The 18,797-nt window shown below is 45.2% G+C and overlaps 1 protein-coding gene across 3 annotated transcripts in view; it reads left to right on the top strand.

The window, feature by feature from the left end:
* The window catches only part of LOC101115632 (phospholipid-transporting ATPase IB), a 469,524-nt gene that overhangs the window by 259,712 nt on the left and 191,015 nt on the right, over nucleotides 1-18,797 (top strand). For all 3 annotated transcript variants that reach the window (XM_042254882.2, XM_060394098.1, XM_060394100.1), the window contains exons 26-27: nucleotides 4,746-4,929; nucleotides 8,822-8,932. In XM_042254882.2, the coding sequence (XP_042110816.1) occupies nucleotides 4,746-4,929; nucleotides 8,822-8,932 (295 nt within the window). The remainder of the gene's footprint in view (nucleotides 1-4,745; nucleotides 4,930-8,821; nucleotides 8,933-18,797) is intronic.

Genomic DNA, 18,797 nt, shown 5'->3' with positions numbered 1-18,797 from the left:
GACTGGGGTGAAGGTCAGTGGTGAAATGGCTGCCTTCTTTTTGCAGAGTATGAGCAGTTACAGCTTGCCCTGCTTGTTGATCATTAACCAGGTGGGGGCCTTTGTTCCAGGCACAGGTGATGGGCAGGTGTGATTAAGGTCATTCTCTTAAGCACCATGGTCGTCATTCATTTTCAGCCTTGCAGCATCTCATGATGCCTGGTCCTGATGGAGCCGTCAGCTTGCTCTGAGACATCAAAACTCAAGCCCTTCTCGGCTTTCCTCCCGACTGTATTTCCTATACCCACCTGCCCTGGATCTGAGGCCAGGCATGCTGTTTTGAAATAGTAGTGAAATTTACAGTGGGGAGTAGTTAATGTATGTTAGCTTCAAGGAAGCAGACACTCCTGAGAGGGTCTTGGGGGCCTTAATAAAGCATTTCAAGGAAGCAGAGTATCGAATTTATGCTTTTTGTGCTAAAAACATTAAGGTATTTAAATGTGTTATTCTAATCCCTCTTGCAGCCTGGGAACAGGAGGATCCTATATCTTTTATTTGAATCCCAGCTTTCCTCAACTGCGCCTAGTATAGGAAGAAACACGCTAACCAGTCGACTTCAGTGAATATAAAACTCAGTGTCATTCACAACATACAACCTAGTAAAGTTTTATAAATTGCAGTTGCCCAGATCTTAATCGATTTGACACCATTTGGTGTCAGTGTTGGATTTTCAGAAGCCAGCCTCCTGTCTGAGCACCTCTTGAGTTGCTCTGTGATAAAATTGTCATGGACACAAGTGCAGATGATAAATCCTGAACCCACAAGCTGGGTATCCTGATTTCAAAGGGAGCCCTTTCTCAGTTGCAGCGTAAGCTGATCTTCAGCCGGGGTGTCCTCCCTTTACCAAGAGCACTTCTGAAAGCCTGAGTTGCCCAGGCAGCATTTACAGCCCTGGTGCAGGATCAGGTTATAATGGTTTTGTTCTCTTAATAAAGAAGATCAGGTTCCCTCTGACTCACGCTGTGGGATGCCTGGTCTTTCCCCTCGGAGGCTGGGGAGCAAGATGGGCCATTAGGGAGCAGGTAGTCACTGAGGTCAGTGATAAATATTAATAGATGGCCTCATCTCCACATTAGGTGATAGTATCCTTCCTTTTAAAATTCCTGTTTATTGAGGAAACTTTCAGTATTTGTAATCAAGATGCGGAGGTCATATAAAGATGACCTCAGAGGACCAGAAAATCTGGTCTTGAAAATTTTCATCCTTAAACCTTGGGTAATGCATCCCAGTGAAAGTGCCCGGGCGAGTTTGTTTTTCAAGGTCCAACACTAAACGTAGGAGAATCTGTATTTTGTGCTCTGTGTGTGTGTGTGTGTGTGTGTGTGTGTGTGTATACAGCTCTAAGATAGTCAGGGACCCCTCCAGATTTTATATGATTATTAAATATTAAATATCAAATGAGGTGAGTGAACCTTTTAAACAATAAGGATATTATCAGTAGAAAAGGTTGATGTATTGTTATAGCAGTCAGTTTATATAAATAGTATTTTTAAAAAGCCTCTCAAGTTCTTTTTTTGCTTCTGTCCTCCCTTCCTGCTTTTGCCCCCTCCCTCCCCTTCCTCCCTCTTTTCCTCCTTTTTGGTAGAGTCTGAAGATGAGCTCAACTTCAGCTTTTGAGAGTTGAGTTGTACCTGAAGCGTCTTTTCTGGAGTGTGGAATCATTTTTACTTACCATTTATGGAAAATGAATACTTAGACCATGTTGAAAATCATCTTTGTACCTGTAGGATGCTGCAGAAATGTTACACTTTCTGCAGTTTGAATTTAATATATGCCCACATATATGTGTTAAGTTCCTAAAGTGACTGTAGAATTGTCCCAGCAGGTTATAAAGCGAGATGACAGGGCTCCTGCCTGCTTCCCCCCACCCCCCGCATAGCCAGATTTGTCATATTGTGCCCAAAGCACACACTCAACCTCCGCTGACGTCAGAGGGAGACCACCTTATGGCTGAAACTGGCAAAATACAGGAAGTGTTATCAAAATGTGTGCATTTCAACTGTACCAAAATAAGTAACGGTGCTAGCACACCTGGGTTCTTGGCTTCATTTCTTAGCAAACCCAGTGGCATGTTGGCCTGTGTGTCATAGCGTTGGCTGGACAGCATCAGGGCTCATCATTAATTCATGCAGCTGTTTGTCACCAGTAATGAGATTCCGCGTTTCATTCAGTCAGCAAGTTTAGTGCTTACTCTCCTAGCCCCTGCGTTGATCGTTCTTAGTGCAAAGGCACTGAAGTGTTGGAGGTTCCAATAGCGTGTGATTTCAGACTGAAATCCTTGTGCAGAGAGCAAACACCCGGCGAAGTGCTTAAACAGACCTTGTTTGGAGGACTTGCATCACCCGATATCCCGAGACTGTAGAGAATCGGTGAGCCAGTGTCTGCTCCACCCTCTAACTGCTTGTTTAAGATGATACTCAGGGCCTCACCATCGGCTTATCATAGTCAAAGCACAGTGATGGAGAGAGGCCTGGGGTTGGGGGGAGGGGGAGTGGGAAGAGACCAGGCTCACGTGCTAGCCCCAGGAGAGCCCTGCGAGAGGCCTAAGAGCGCTGGCAGCTATACGTCACTAGGAGCTGTCACAAAAAGCCTGTAGTAAGTCTATAATGTTTCCAGGAATGTTGGTAGGAAACAGAATCAAGACCTTTGGCTTGTTTAGTCAGGAAGCTTGTAAACAGCGTCCATTCCTAGACCACAGGCAGTGGGGGGATGGGGTGCTTTTATCTACTTCTGAGGGTGTCAAGTTTAGATCTTACAGAGGCGTCTGGTCATTTTTTGAATGCTTTCATTCACCATGTTTCTAGGTCTGTTACTTATACAGAAATTAACGTATTTTTGTGTAGGTTGAAGAGTATTTTTCCCCCTGTTATTCATAGTATGGTTGCTGCTGCTGCTGCTGCTGCTAAGTCGCTTCAGTCGTGTCCAACTCTGTGCAACCCCATAGACGGCAGCCCACCAGGCTCCCCCGTCCCTGGGATTCTCCAGGCAAGAATACTGGAGTGGGTTGCCATTTCCTTCTCCAATGCATGAAAGTGGAAAGTGAAAATTGAAAGTGAAGTCGCTCAGTCATGTCTGACTCTTAGTGACCCCATGGACTGCAGCCTACCAGGCTTCTCCATCCATGGGATTTTCCAGGCAAGAATACTGGAGTGGGGTGCCATTGCCTTCTCCCATAGTATGGTTAGAGATGTAATTAATCTTAGAACCGTGATTATGGTAGTTAGTCCCCATGAATTGAAAGTCCACTGTATGAATCGTTGGATTAGCAGTGAGGGGTGAGGGCCAGGCAGGATGAGGAAGGAAAGGTGAAAGAGACAAACACACCCCGCAGAAAGGATGTGCTCAGTCACACTGAGTGTATATCAATAAGGGTTCATAGAAGTAAATGCAATTTAGGGACTAGCACTTAAAGTGCTGGTGTCCCCCCTTGGGGTCTCTCATCCTTCCTGCTCTTTTATGAGGTCAGAGAAGGAATAGTAACTTCAGTCCTATGGCATTTTGTAGAAAACCTCCTCTTTTATATTACCAGTCAGATGTGGTTTTGAAATTTTTTAACTTCTATTTTATACTGGAGTGTAATTTACAATGTTGTGTTAGTTCCGAGTGTGCAATACAGAGTCAAACATGACTGACACAACTTAGCACACACGCACCATATACTAGTCATTTTGAAAAGTAAAAGTGAAAGTGTTAGTCGCTCAGTCGTGTCCACTCTTTGCGACCCCATGGACTGTAGCCCACCAGGCTCCTCTGTCCATGGAATTCTCTAGGCAAGAATACTGGAGTGGGTAGCCATTCCCTTCTCCAGGGGATCTTCCCAACCCAGCAATCAAACCCGGGTCTCCTGCATTCCACGCAGATTCTTTACCATCTGAGCCACCATGTTTTATTATCTGGTTTTATACTCTGAACAAACACTTCATCATAACTGATGGTGCTGTGTTTTAGACCCCATAGATTTATACTGCTCTTTCCCCCAGGTGGGCTATGGAAAAGAGCCCACTGTCTTTGACTTTCCGTGGAAATAGCCCCTCTCAGGTACCGGTTGCACACCATCTCCTTTGGGGCAGGGCTTCTACAAGTTCGGTCTCTGTGGACCTTCTGTCCTGGGATTGCCCGTCTTCAGCCCTTCTGCCTTGGCTGCCCTTCAAACGCTGCCTCCATCTCCAGGGTGGAGATGGAGACCTCTTTCTTCTTTCCTCTCACACTAGTCCTCTTTTCTGCACTTCTCAAGCCCTGCCAATTTTTCATTCCCTTTTCTGAAAGCAGGTTTTGTAGAAAATTCCCTTGCCCTCCCTAAGTTACATGTTATGGACGGCAAAGCAAAATGAATCTGTGCTAGTTTTCTGATTTATTGGGAAGACCTATCCCAAGACCTTTGTGAGCATCTCGGCTGCCTTTATCATCTGGGAGGGCAGGCATGCCCCAGAGGAGTTTGCACGTATGGCTCCCACCCGGCAGTGTCATTACTGAGAGGCTGTGTTTTGAGTTAGCTTGAGTTGTGTATTTCATTTGGGAAGCTGGCACATACTTGAAAGCCGCAAGCTACTGTTTTCTGAAAGCTTCTTTGCACATGAGCCTAAAACCGTCTGTATTGGATTTGGAAATTATCCAGTAGCAGCCCTTTTAATGCAGCGAAATGTAGATTACAGCTGTTTCCTCTGGAAGGACCCGTACAGTCCTAACTCGTCTCTCTCCTCCTCTAGGGTGTCTCCTCTGCAGAAGTCGGAGATAGTGGATGTGGTGAAGAAGCGGGTGAAAGCCATCACCCTGGCCATCGGGGATGGTGCCAATGATGTAGGCATGATCCAGACGGCCCACGTGGGTGTAGGCATCAGTGGGAATGAGGGCATGCAGGCAACCAACAACTCGGATTACGCCATCGCTCAGGTGAGCCACATGGTTGACCAGCCATCATATGTAGTTGACAGAGTCCACTGGGCATGAAGGCCAGCTGGCACTTGACCTTCAGTCCAATCCTTCAGCTGCCCCTTTGGAGGTGGCATAGAGGCGAACCCACTGGTGTAGCTGGGTTTCTCTCTCAGCTTCATCTTGTATAGTTACGAGGCCCTGTCCTGTAGTTTGGGTTTCTTTTTCAGCTGTGGGAAGGGCCAGGCTTTCTGTCGTCCAGCTGAGAGGTCATTTCCAACAGGTGGATCTCTGATTTTATGATAATAATCTCTTCCCCTAAACCCTGCAACTGCTGCGTGTTCTCTTCCAGCATCCTCTGTGCCCAAGGATGGCTGTGCTTGTAGTACCTGTTCTCTGTATCCCCCTCCTGGCATCTCCTCTCTTCCAGAAGATGCTGGAACCCTCTCTCTCACGTGGCCTGTAAGGTCGGGGGAATCAGTGATTGACAGACACCACCCTCTTGGCTGTGCCATGAGGGGCACAGGCCACTGCCGTCAGGTGAGCTGTCAGGAGCAGGAACCCCAGGCTTGGGCAGCAGTTCCCCCCACCCCTCACCGTGGTCAGCAGCACAAAGCTTTTGGCAGTTCGATTCAGCAGAGGCTCCTGACATACTTAGTAGTTCCTGTCCTAGCAGTCGGAGACCGAACGGAATGTCCAGTTCTCAGTGACAGCCCCAAAGTGAAGGGAAATGGCCAAGCTCTTGGCCCCCTGGGATTTGCATCTAGACCACTTTTGCTCCCTGACCATCCGGGAAATCTAGGTGTCTCAGAGAACACAGGCCATTTCCTCCTGTCTCCGATCACAGTGTGCTGGGATTAAATGCCTGCTTGTTGGCTCGAGTCCCCTCGTGTTCCTCCGTGTTCAGTCTTTGGGAGAATGCATTAACCTTGTCACATGAGCATGAGTAATCATGGCCTTTTCCTCCTTGACTCTGAAATCTGGGGCTGCATGTTAAGTGTGGAAGAACTTGTTGCAAGCCCAGGGATGCAGACTGGCCTTCTGCATTTTTAAGGCCCCACTTCTCAGAGGTGGGCCTCTGCTTAGATGCCATCTCAAATCCCCACCGCCTGCCACCTGCCAGCTAGTGGTTTTGCAAACACAGAGAACAGCGGGATCCTTATAAGTCCAAAAAGTGCACAAAATCAACCTTGTTCCTTTTGTCGATTTCAAATGAATCCTCAAGATGATGACTGACATAGGTAGGAGAAGGAATTCCGACTTTATAGGTGGGAAAATTGGGCTTCCTTTATAAGCAGTGACCTACCGCGGGTCCCAGCCCCCAGGGTCAGAGAACAGCGGAGCTGCACACGACCTTGGGGAACTAGCCCCGCGCACCTGCCTGGTTCCTTTCCAGAGTCGACTGCCCCAAGGCCTATGGGACTCGTGCTTCCTGCAGGCTGTCGGCACCTGGAGATGTTATGCACCCCAGCATTATTAAATACTTGAGTTATAGCATCATATGGCTGGCAGGGGTCTTCAGAGGTTTCCTAGGAGCTCCAGGCAAATATTTGTCCGTCTTTTTCTTGCAAATGTCAAGGGAAGGGAGATTCCGTGACCTGCTTTATTGAAACTGGACTAATAGCATGTGGGATCTGGAGCGGTTGGTCTCTTCAAATTAAAGGCAAATCAAAATGACAAGCAAATCAAAATGAAAGGGCAGATGCAGAAGAGAGCAGGGCTTTGTGATTCTGTTTGGGGCTTTTCTTGTCCATCCAGCCTACATCACCTATGCTGGAGGAGCTGATGGACAGCCCCAAAGACTGAACACGGAGGAACACCAGGGGTCTCTAGCCAACAAGCATCCCTGCATGGCCCCCCTACCCCCCGTCCACCATCCTGTTCAGGTGTAGACAGAGATCCCATTATTTCAGGTCTGCGTTCTGCTTACTGCATAGCCCCCTCACCAGGATGTTTCCTCTGCCATAATTGCTAGGTAGGACATGCCACAACTGACCGAGTTCCTTTGGTTGAAGTTAATAAAGTGATAAACGTCTTTGGTCAAAGTTCATGGCTTAGCACTTGATCTGTTTATTTTAATGTGGATGAGCACATTTTTGATTGGATTCTTGAGAATGTGCCCTGGAAAGTTATATCCAGAAGGAAAAAAAGGTTAGCTCAAAGACTTGTCCTCGGGAAAATGATGAAGTCGGCAAAGCCCTGGTTCTGTTTCTCCCCAGCTGACCTGTGCTGTGTCCACGGGGTGGCCCCAGGCTGCCAGCCGGCCCGTCGGGGCCTTACTGTGCGGGGCCAGCCCATGTCATGCTGTGTCTCCAGCCTTCTGCTGCCTGTTCTCCTTGGAGAGAGTCATTTCTGCCCCCTGCCTCCTTAATGTTTTTTGAGCAACCTCATGAAAACAGCATTTTGATTTAGGATTTTGTTTTGTTTTGTTTTCTGAAAAGAAATCACTGTAGCACTAAGCCAGGGCCTTCTGGATGGTTCCAGCAGATGTTCTCTGTACTCATGGAAGGTTGAACGCCAGGGGGTCCAGGTCAAACACAAGCTTCCTCTTTATTTGTTTAGCCATTCCCCTTGGAATCCTTGATGACCCTGTATGGGAAGCTTTATTTCTCCACATGTACCCACTCCTGCCACTCCAGAATCTCATTCAGCTTTTGGAGCCACACAGAGACAAGCCATCTGCAGAAACTTGCCCAGATGTGGTTCACGTGGCTTGAGCTCCTATCCTTAGTATTAACACCAGATACTATGTGGCCTCCTCTCGAAAAAGTGTTTAAAAAATACTATATCTTTGGCTGGTTTTCATTTTCTGTAGATGGTTAAATGTAATTTCAAAAGTAACCTAAAGTTAATAGGAAGTTGACAACGGCAGAACTCCTAGTATCTGTGCATGGTCCTCTCTCCTGGGAGAGTGACGGATTTGAGTTTGTGGGCTGCCCTGCGACTCAGAACAGGAGATAAGGTTTTAGTTCAAGGCAACCAAGGAGGACTCAGTGCCAGGAGAGGCTAACTGAATACATAGGAACTGTGAAGTGAAGCAGGATCACCCCTAACAATGCATACCGTCAGAACACGCCCAGACTACGACCCCCAAAACAGCCCATCTCCCTCCCTCCGGCTCCTTGTTCACACTTTTGGAGGCTTTTGTGAAATAGGACCCAGAAGGCAAAGCTAGGCTAAGGGGAGGCTGAGGAGATAGGTTTGGAGTGGTGTCCAAAGACCCCCTGCCCCGAGGAGGATTTGAGTATTTTATTGGAATATTGTTGAATATTTCAGACTGCGAGAGCTAAGCCATTACATCACTCTCAACTTGGTGTCAGCTGCATGTTGATGTTTTATTTGGATGGATGACTATATCACATTTTAGCAAGAGGGGCTCTTACTTGTTGGAGGCCAGAAAAGGGGGAAGGAGATGGGTCTAGAAGTGGAGGGCAGAGCGTGTGTGTCTCTGTGTGTGGAGTGTCATTGTCTTTCACCTGCAGGCTGACAGTGGAAATAGGAATAGGTAGTGTCTACATGCGCATCCCTCTTCTTAAAAGGATACAGGTACATGACGGTCCCTGTCCCTTACTCCTGTTGTCATTACAAAATTGGTGATTGAATAGAAGCTTCTGATTGCACTGCTCTTTTCTTCCAATTCTGGTTGGTCACCTCCTTTTAATAATTAATATCCTAAAAGCATTAGGGTAAATAGAATTTCACAAGATAGCAATTGGAAGTCTAGCTGTGTAACTGGGGAAAATCATATCTCTGTAGCTTAAAGAGGAGATCTTAGTCCTTCTCACCTGGCCCGAAAGCTCTGCCTCTAAAGCGAGTGGTGTTCTTGGTCACCAGCAGAATCCGGGTTCCTCCACTCCCTTGCCCATCTTCTCCTCTGAAGGACATTCCAGACCCTCTTTCTTTCCTTTTTCAGTTTTCCTACTTGGAGAAGCTCCTGCTGGTTCACGGCGCCTGGAGCTACAACCGGGTGACCAAGTGCATCTTGTACTGTTTCTACAAGAACGTGGTGCTCTACATCATTGAGGTGAGCAGGGCTGGCCCCTTCCTTCAGGAGGAGGGTCCTTATCAGAGGGACATTAGGTGACTTCAAGGAAGGGTTTTGTTCAAAACATAAAAGATGCTCCCCTGACATGTAAAAACCTATGACATCCACTCAGCCTCTTTGAAGCTGGGGACACCTTTCAGATCTAGTTTTGTTGGACCAAAAGTCAGACGTCCATGGCTGCCTTCTTCGCAGAATGTGCCCTTCTCTGTCTCCCTGGTGGACAGACGGACAGGGCAAGGCCCTCTGCTCTGCATGTCCCTCCTGCTGTCACTCACACCCTCGCCCAACCCTCAATGGCCAAAGCCTGGCAGCAGACATTGGCACCTGGCGTAGTGGGTGCTGAGTCGTTCCTAGGCAACCTAGTCTGGTTTTTCTTCACTGAATGGAAGGGTTTCTTGCTGGATGTCTCACGGACTCTGCAGGCTTCCTGAGCTTTTGGTTCTTGCTTCTGGGACATGTGGATGCTGCCGCTTTAGCTGGGAGGATGTGGGATTGAGTGGGGAGGAAGCCAGGAACATAATTAAAAATGTCTCAATGAATGCATTGAGTCGCCAGCCTGTTTTTCAAGACGTGGATTAGGCTGTAAGTGAAATACACACGCTGGTTGGAGAGACCAGTGGGGCAGAGGTGCTGGCCCAGGGCCGAGTGGAAAGGACACTTCAAGTTCCGCTCCGATGGGAGCACCAGCCACCTCGTTCCTCCTCCTTTGGAGCAGCTCTACTATAAAGGTGTGGCCGTCACGACTAAGAGATTTCCAGATGTGTTTAGGAAAGAGGCAACAGGCAGTCACTCTGGAGAAATAGGGAAGCAGTGGTCATTGTGTGTGGTGTGGGTTATTTTGTGTCTGGTTTCTCCACTCTTGGCAGAAATAATAACCGAGGCATAGATCCACTGTTTCTGATGTGGTCCCTGAAAAGGCTCAGCTCAGATCGTGGGACACGGGGTTTGCTAGTGGAACTGCGGTTAACCATTTCTTGACCAAATCATCTGCTCCTTCCTGTTGAAGAGTCAGCTCAGACCTAGAGGTTTGCATCCCTCCCTCTGTAGCCAGTTTGGAGAAGGCAATGGCACCCCACTCCAGTATTCTCACCTGGAAAATCCCATGGATGGAGGAGCCTGGTAGGCTGCAGTCCATGGGGTCGCTAAGAGTCAGACATGATTGAGGGACTTCACTTTCACTTTCTGTAGCCAAACTCCTACCAAGTAATTTCCCCAAGTTGCATAGGTTGTTCACTGCACAAGGCTGCCCAGCCAAAGCGGCTGAAACATAGGAAAACCTAGAAGAAGGGATATGTTTTTCTTACCCCCACATAGGGCAGCCCGCTTGCCTCTTCTGCTCATCTGGTGCTGCCGTGTTCAACTCCACCCTCTCTGAGTAAGAGCTTTCAGATGTTACCCATCATAGATGCTGTGGTTTCTGCCTTCTTTCTGTCCGCATTCTTACAGTTCCCTTTTGGTGCTTAAAGATGCTTTCCAGCCGCCTCCCCACAGCCTTTTCTGCATCTGTAACAGGAGTCACTCCTGAGTGTCACTCGGGGTCACAGATAATTGGGGCTGTGGTCTGGGGAGAGGAGCACCGAGGCCCTGGTGTCAGCAAGTTCCCACGTGTCAGTGTGTCTCATGTGCACGTTCGTCTCCTGAAGCTGCTGGCTTCAGAAGCTTGCGCAATAATCTGGTTTTCCTCATGATCAGCACATTACAGATAGTCTAGACTTCTTATCAGAACCGTCCCCATGAAGCCTCAACCCTGGAGCTTTCCAGAGCTTCCTTGGGGGCCCTTCTTAGTCATTGACACCTACTATCTTGGCTTTTTCCTTTTAAAAAAAGAAAAGCTTCCAGTGAGCTGACTCTGAGACGAGTACAATTTCAGTCTGTCTGAAAAATTCTGTTTGGCACACTTTCAACTCTGAACATGCCAGGCAAGTTCCTTACATTAATATTGGCTATTGTGGCTGAGCAGCAGGGGTTAAACAGTCTTGCATAATCAGGCTCTTAAAACATTATATATAAAATACAATGTCTCCACTGCTCTATGCCCAATTTTCTCCTTGGTATGGCTGGGGGGCTCTTCATTTTAAAATAGGAAACGAAATCCTTCCTGAGCCCAGACAGAGTACTGACTCAGACTGCGTCTGCCATTGCTACATAACCTTCATGGCATCAGTGGGTGCGCTTCAAGCATAATTCAAACATAGGAAAGTACTACGTGCATGCTGTTTTAGTGTATTTTGAGCTGAAAGATCAAAGATGGTTATAATTTGATTTGTTCATTTGCAATCAAAAGTTTTGCATTCTAAAGGTTACCTTGTAGTTAATTACTTATGGGAGAATAAATTAAATATATTGTGTATTTTTCTTAAATGGTTTTCTTGTAACTCAAGAAGAAACTCTTTGCAACAGCCAGGACATTCTCATCTCAGATGCCCTGTGATACATGTAACTGTCACTTAAAAATACAAACTTGAAATAATTTGCCGACTAAAAAAGGTATCAATACAATACAAAGCTATCATGCATGCACACACACGTATAGGCCATGAGTAGGAGAATCATTTGTTGTTACTGTTTAGTTGCAAAGTCATACCCAGTTCTTCGTGACCCCCTGGACTGTAACCTACCAGGCTCCTCTGTCCATTGGATTCTTCAGGCAAGAATACTGGAGTGAGTTGCCATTTCCTCCTCCAGGGGATCTTCCCAACCCAAGGATCAAACCCATGTCTCCTGCATTGCAAGTGGATTCTTTACCACTGATCCACCATGGAAGCTACCAAGAAGGTTCATTACATGACTTAAATTAACAATGAAAGTGTTAGACACAGGAACCCTTGACAAGTTTGAAGAGAGGAGTTGAATTCATTCACTCATTCGTTGCCAACAATTTGGAGCACCCATGCTCCAAATTCTGTGCCAGGCAGTGGGACTGCTCAGATGTATGTTTCAGAAAGCCCATCCTGCCTGCATTAGAGATGCTTGAATGGGCAGACATCACCGTTTTAAAGTATAATTAATACACCGTGAGATATACCATTTCTTGGTGTACAGTTCCATGAATTAAAATGGAGTTTTTATCATTAGAAACTAATAGGCAGCTTTCTGTCTGCCTCTTACAGATGATGACAAACAAAAATGTCACAGAGAGTCCTGTGGATGGACAATGATAATGGTTGCAGAGCAGTGTGAATGTATATGGTGGCGCAATGGTAAAGAACCTGCCTGCCAATGCAGGAGACGAGATGTGGGTTTGATCCCTGGGTTGGGAAGATCCCCTGGAGGAGTAAATGGCCACCCACTCCAGTGCTCTTGCCTGGAGAATCCCATGGACACAGGAGCCTGGAGAGCTACAGTCCATGGGGTCACAAAGAGTCAGACACGAATGACTGAGCACACATGTGTGGATGTATGTACTGATGTCACTGAACTACACACTTGGAAATGGTTAAGACGGTGAACTTTATGTGAATTTTGCCACAATTTTTTGCTAGAATGTCACAAGCATTTGGCTGCTTTAGTCACATTGAGGGGAAACCCAAAAAATGCACATCAGCTTATTGAAGGCTTGAGAGACAAACTTTACGTGTAGTTTTGTACTAAAACTAAGCGGATGCTGAGTTTAATGGCTGTGACCAGATGGACTATACTTCTCAGAAGCAGAAACCTTGTCATGGGGCTGACTTGGGAGAGAGGGGTGGCTTCACAAGCTGGCCAAGCAGGCGGGACCCCTATCAGCCAGTTGGAGGGGAGTGTGCTTTGAATTAGCAGAAGCGAGGAGGGCATGGGTGGCCTCTGGAGTGGCCAGAGGAGGGGCCTGGAAGCCAGACAGGAGCTCTGTTGCTCTTGGAGGCTGGGGTTCGGTTTTCATTCTGAAATAGGCATGTTCCACAGGTAAAGCAGCTCCAGAAAATGTGTCTGTCAGTGTGGCAGACAGATGGTAAGCTGAGACCTTTAATGTACTTCTGTAGTTTTAACCTGGGGCGTGAATCCTGGCCATCATGAAGGTGAGCAGTTGGTGGTTCCTAATACAGAGAATAACCATGACACATAGGTATCGAAGTGAAAAAAAAAAACACGAGAATTTTTATACCACTTAGAGTGAGTGCCTACTTATTTTTGGCACCATATATAAGAAATTTTAATGTTTTCTTGGGGTCATTAAATTGGTATCGAACACAGGCCAGGAAATGGGATGCATATCAGCCTGGTGGTCTGGAAATATTACCACCTAATAAGAAATAGAGATTTAAACTATTGCATTTTGGGGTTGTGGTAAAGAACCCTCCTGCAAACACAAGTAGATGTAAGACACACAGGTTTGATCACTGGGTTAGGAAGATCCCCTGGAGGAGGGCACAGCAACTCACTCCAGTATTCTTGCCTAAAGAGTCCCGTGGACAAAGGAGCCCGACAGTCTACAGTTCACAGGGTCGCAAGGAGTTGGACATGACTGAATCGACTTAGTATGCACACACGGGATCCAGATGAACAAGACAGAGCCCTGGCTTTTGGAGTCAAGTGAGGGGATACAAAGACAAGCACCCACCACTCAGACGACTTCCAGGAAGATGCTTGCAATGAGATATGTCAGAAGACGTGCTTCACATCCAGGAAGGGTGGCAGCCTCCAAGTTCTATGACGAAACAAGTCAACACCTGAAGGATAAGGAGAGGCTGGAGGGGCAGTTTAGACCCATGTACCAGGGGGAGCCCACACCGGCTGTTCCCATCCCATTCCCTGTTTATTTCAGCTCTGTGGAAAAATAATACAAGTAAACAATAGGGGAAAAGTACATTTTGTTGAGATTTTATGTTTCAGTGGGAAGGCGGCTGCAGAACTAGTTAGACATGGGCTCAGGACCAGCCTCTCAAAGCCTAGTTGGTCGCTGCTGGTCCTTGGAGCTGGGAGTGTGTTAGCAGAAGCCGAGGGGAGGAGAAAGAGAGAGGAACAGTCACCAAGCCAGAGAAGTCTTAGCAGTCTGGAGGGATCCCCCCACCAGATACCCGAGCACTTTGAACTTTATAAAAATAGACTCTTACTGCTTTTTACAGGTGACAATATATACTTTTTTAATGATGTTTTTGCAGCTGCTTTACCTAAGAGGATCGTTATAAAGATTCAGCGTTCTGGAAGAAAAAAGTATTCAGCCATGGCTGTTATAAAAATTGAGTCTCTCCATAAAATGTTTAAGCCTCCCTGGAATTAAAAAAAAAAAAAAAAAAAAAGAGGCGCAAGTCCAAAAACAAAAAAAAGACTTCGAGAGCTCTACAGTATGCATTATTCCAGGTGACCACGTTTCCCCACCACCTGGTATTTGGGCCAAAAAAGGAAAAACAAAACAAAACAAAACAAAACACCCAAACCCAGCAAAATGTCCAGCTCATCACGTCTGGTCTGCATTAAAGCTCACAGGTTCCAACTCGCTTCCCTTCGTGAAGGCCTCCTGCTTCCAGAGACAGCTCGACACAGGGCAGTACAGGGTGCTTCTCTATCCACCAGATCAGTGGGAACGTCCAGGCGCAATGAGTGACCAGCACCCAATAAACACACACTCAACTGAATGGGTTTCAGTAGAGGCCAGCCTCTAGAAAACTATCAGACTTTCTGGTTTTCTTGTTTGTTTGTTTGTTTTTTGTTTTGGGGATAGAGGGGAAGGTTTGCACTTTGTACTGTGTGTCTTGCCTTTTAGGAAATGCCTTTCTGGTCTAACCTTAAATCTTTCCTGCTGGAATTTTCACATGGAGAACTATCCCCTCCAAGTATTAGACAGTTAATTCATTTTACAGTGTGTTGAATCTCATCTTTTGAGAGTGAAGTATAATTTTGATTGCATTCTTTACACACTTTATGGGCTTCCCAGGTGACTCAGTAGTAAACAATCCACCTGCCAATGCAGGAGACGAGATATGGGTTCAATCCCTGGGTTGGGAAGATCCCCTAAGAAGGAAATGACAAACCATTCCAGTATTCTTGCCATGGACAGAGAAGTCTAGCAGGTACAGTCCATGGGGTCACAAAGAATCGGACATGACTGAGCACATGAGCACACACACTTTCCTACTCAAACTAACTTCTATTTTAGCTGAAACTCTCAAATAGACTTTTCACTCACAGGAAGTTGATTTTACCAGTTAGGTTTTTCATCCACTGTTTTTTCTTGCCATTTTCCTGTTTGATTTTCTCTCCTGAAATGCATTTTCTCCTTTCCTTTCTTCTGCCAGTAGAGACTAGGTTTCCTAAAACTATTGCAACCAGGTTTTCTTTCATTTTTTAAGTATAAATTTATTCATTTCAATTGGAGGCTAATTACTTTGCAATATTGTATTGGTTTTGCCATACATCAACATGAATCTGCCACGGTGTACACATGCTCCCCATCCTGAACCCCCCACCCCTTATCATCCCTCTGGGTCATCCCTGTGCACCAGCCCCGAGCATCCTGTATCCTGCGTGGAACCTGGACTGGCGATTTGTTTCACATATGATATTATACATGCTTCAATGCCATTCTCCCGAATCATCCCACCCTCGCCCTCTCCCACAGAGTCCAAAAGACTGTTCTATACATCTGTGTCTCTTTTGCTGTCTCGTATATAGGGTTATTGTTACCATCTTTCTAAATTCCATGTATATGCGTTAGTATACTGTATTGGTATTTTTCTTTCTGGCTTACTTCATTCTGTATAATCGGCTCCAGTTTCATCCATCTCGTTAGAACTGATTCAAATGTATTCTTTTTAATGGCTGAGTAATACTCCATTGTGTATATGTACCACAGCTTTCTTATCCATTTGTCTGCTGATGGACATCTTGGTTGCTTCCATGTCCTGGCTATTATAAACAGTGCTGCGATGAACATTGGGGTACACGTGTCTCTTTAAATTCCGGTTTCCTCAGTGTGTATGCCCAGCAGTGGGATTGCTGGGTCATAAGGCAGTTCTATTTCCAGTTTTTTAAGGAATCTCTACACTGTTCTTCATAGTGGCTGTTCAGTTCAGTTCAGTTCAGTCACTCAGTCATGTCCAACTCTTTGCGACCCATGAATCGCAGCACACCAGGCCTCCCTGTCCACCACCAACTCCCAGAGTTCACTCAGATTCATGTCCATCGAGTCAGTGATGCCATCCAGCCATCTCATCCTCTGTCATCCGCTTCTCCTCCTGCCCCCAACCCCTCCCAGCATCAAAGTCTTTTCCAATGAGTCAACTCTTCGCATGAGGTGGCCAAAGTACTGGAGCTTCAGCTTAAGCATCATTCCTTCCAAAGAAATCCCAGGGCTGATCTCCTTCAGAATGGACTGGTTGGATCTCCTTGCAGTCCAAGGGACTCTCAAGAGTCTTTTCCAACACCACAGTTCAAAAGCATCAATTCTTCGGCACTCAGCCTTCTTCACAGTCCAACTTTCACATCCATACATGACTACAGGAAAAACCATAGCCTTGAGTAGACGGACCTTAGTTGGCAAAGTAATGTCTCTGTACTAGTCTGTACTGCCACCAACAGTGTAAGAGGGTTCCCTTTTCTCCACACCCTCTCCAGCATTTATTGCTTGTAGACTTTTGGATCGCAGCCATTCTGACTGGTGTGAAATGGTACCTCATTGTGGTTTTGATTTGCATTTCTCTGATAATGCGTGATGTTGAGCATCTTTTCATGTGTTTGTTAGCCATCTGTATGTCTTCTTTGGAGAAGTGTCTGTTTAGTTCTTTGGCCCATTTTTTGATTGGGTCATTTATTTTTCTGGAATTGAGCTGCAGGAGTTGCTTGTATATTTTTGAGATTAATCCTTTGCCAGTTGCTTCATTTGCTATTATTTTCTCCCATTCTGAAGGCTGTCTTTTCACCTTGCTTATAGTTTCCTTTGTTGTGCAGAAGCTTTTAATTTTAATTAGGTCCCATTTGTTTATTTTTGCTTTTATTTCCAATATTCTGGGAGGTGGGTCATAGAGGATCCTGCTGTGATGTATGTCGGAGAGTGTTTTGCCTATGTTCTCCTCTAGGAGTTTTATAGTTTCTGATCTTACATTTAGATCTTTAATCCATTTTGAGTTTATTTTTGTGTATGGTGTTAGAAAGTGTTCTAGTTTCATTCTTTTACAAGTGGTTGACCAGTTTTCCCAGCACCACTTGTTAAAGAGATTATCTTTTCTCCATTGTATATTCTTGCCTCCTTTGTCAAAGGTAAGGTGTCCATAGGTGTGTGGATTTATCTCTGGGATTTCTATTTTGTTCCATTGATCTATATTTCTGTCTTTGTGTCAGTACCATACTGTCTTGATGACTGTGGCTTTGTAGTAGAGCCTGAAGTCAGGCAGGTTGATTCCTCCAGTTCCAGTCTTCTTTCTCAAGATTGCTTTGGCTATTCGAGGTTTTATGTATTTCCATACAAATTGTGAAATTATTTGTTCTAGCTCTGTGAAAAATACCATTGGTAGCTTGATAGGGATTGCGTTGAATCTATAGATTGCTTTGGGTGGTATACTCATTTTCACTATATTGATTCTTCTGATCCATGAACACGGTATACCATTTCTCCATCTGTTAGTGTCCTCTTTGATTTCTTTCACCATTGTTTTATAGTTTTCTATATAGAGGTCTTTAGTTTCTTTAGGTAGATATATTCCTAAGTATTTTATTCTTTTCATTGCAATGGTAAATGGAATTGTCTCCTTAATTTCTTTTTCTATTTTCTCATTATTAGTGTCTAGGAATGCAAGGGATTTCTGTGTATTGATTTTATATCCTGCAACTTTACTATATTCATTGATTAGTTCTAGTAGTTTTCTGGTGGAGTCTTTAGGGTTTTCTAAGTAGAGTATCATGTCATCTGCAAACAGTGAGAGTTTTACTTCTTGTTTTCCAATTTGGATTCCTTTTATTTCTTTTTCTGCTCTGATTGCTGTGGCCAAAACTTCCAAAACTATGTTGAATAGTAGTGGTGAAAGTGGTTTCCTTTCATTTTTACAGTTAATTTTGAGATAATGTCTCGGCACAAATCCATTGTGATTCCTACCTGTCTGTGTTCATCTCTGTACACTGGGGGACACTGGGCTGAGCAGGTGTGGTGGAAGGTCCAAGATCAAGAATGGAGGATTTAGGACTACCCTAGTGGTCTAGTGGTTCAGACTTTGTGCTTTTACTGCAGGGGACATGGGTTCAATCCTTAGCTGGGGATGAAGATCCCACATGCCACACAGAACAGCCAAAAACTAATTTTTAAAAAGTTTTCTAAAAAATGGAGAATTTGATTATAGACCCAGAAGATACAAAGTGGCAACAGAAGGCACCTTCTATAGACAACAAAGTTGGCAGTGGCGAGGGGGCGGTAACAGTAACAGACAGAGTGTATTGATTGATGATGTGTGACTCCAATGGCAGAAAAATCTTTTCCATTATAGGTTATAAGATATTGAACATAGTTTCCTATGCTATATAGTAGGTCCTTGTTGTTTACTTTATATGTAGTAGTATGTGTTTGCTAATCCCAGACTCCTAATTTATCCATCCCCTTTCCACTCTCATAACCGTAATTTCTTTTGTATCTGTGAGTCTATTTCTGTTTTGTAAATAAGTAAGATTACATGTAGAAGTGATAGTGTATGATATTTGTCTTTCTCCTGACTTCACCTAGTATGATAATCCCTAGGTCCATCCATATTGCTGCAAACGGTATTATTGCGTTCTTTTTTATGGCTAATGTTTCATTCTTGGTGTGTGTGTGCATGTTTATATATATCAGATCTTCTTTATCCATAAATGTTTAACTTGCTTCCATGGCTTGACTATCTTGAATGGTGCTGCTATGAACATTGGGGTGCATGTATCTTTTTGAATTAGAGTTTTCAACTTTTTT

The sequence above is a fragment of the Ovis aries genome, chromosome 10, assembly GCF_016772045.2.
Source record: "Ovis aries strain OAR_USU_Benz2616 breed Rambouillet chromosome 10, ARS-UI_Ramb_v3.0, whole genome shotgun sequence".
Taxonomy (NCBI): domain Eukaryota; kingdom Metazoa; phylum Chordata; class Mammalia; order Artiodactyla; family Bovidae; genus Ovis; species Ovis aries.
Note: the sequence above shows the minus strand (reverse complement) of the source record. Positions and strands in the feature narration are given on the sequence as shown.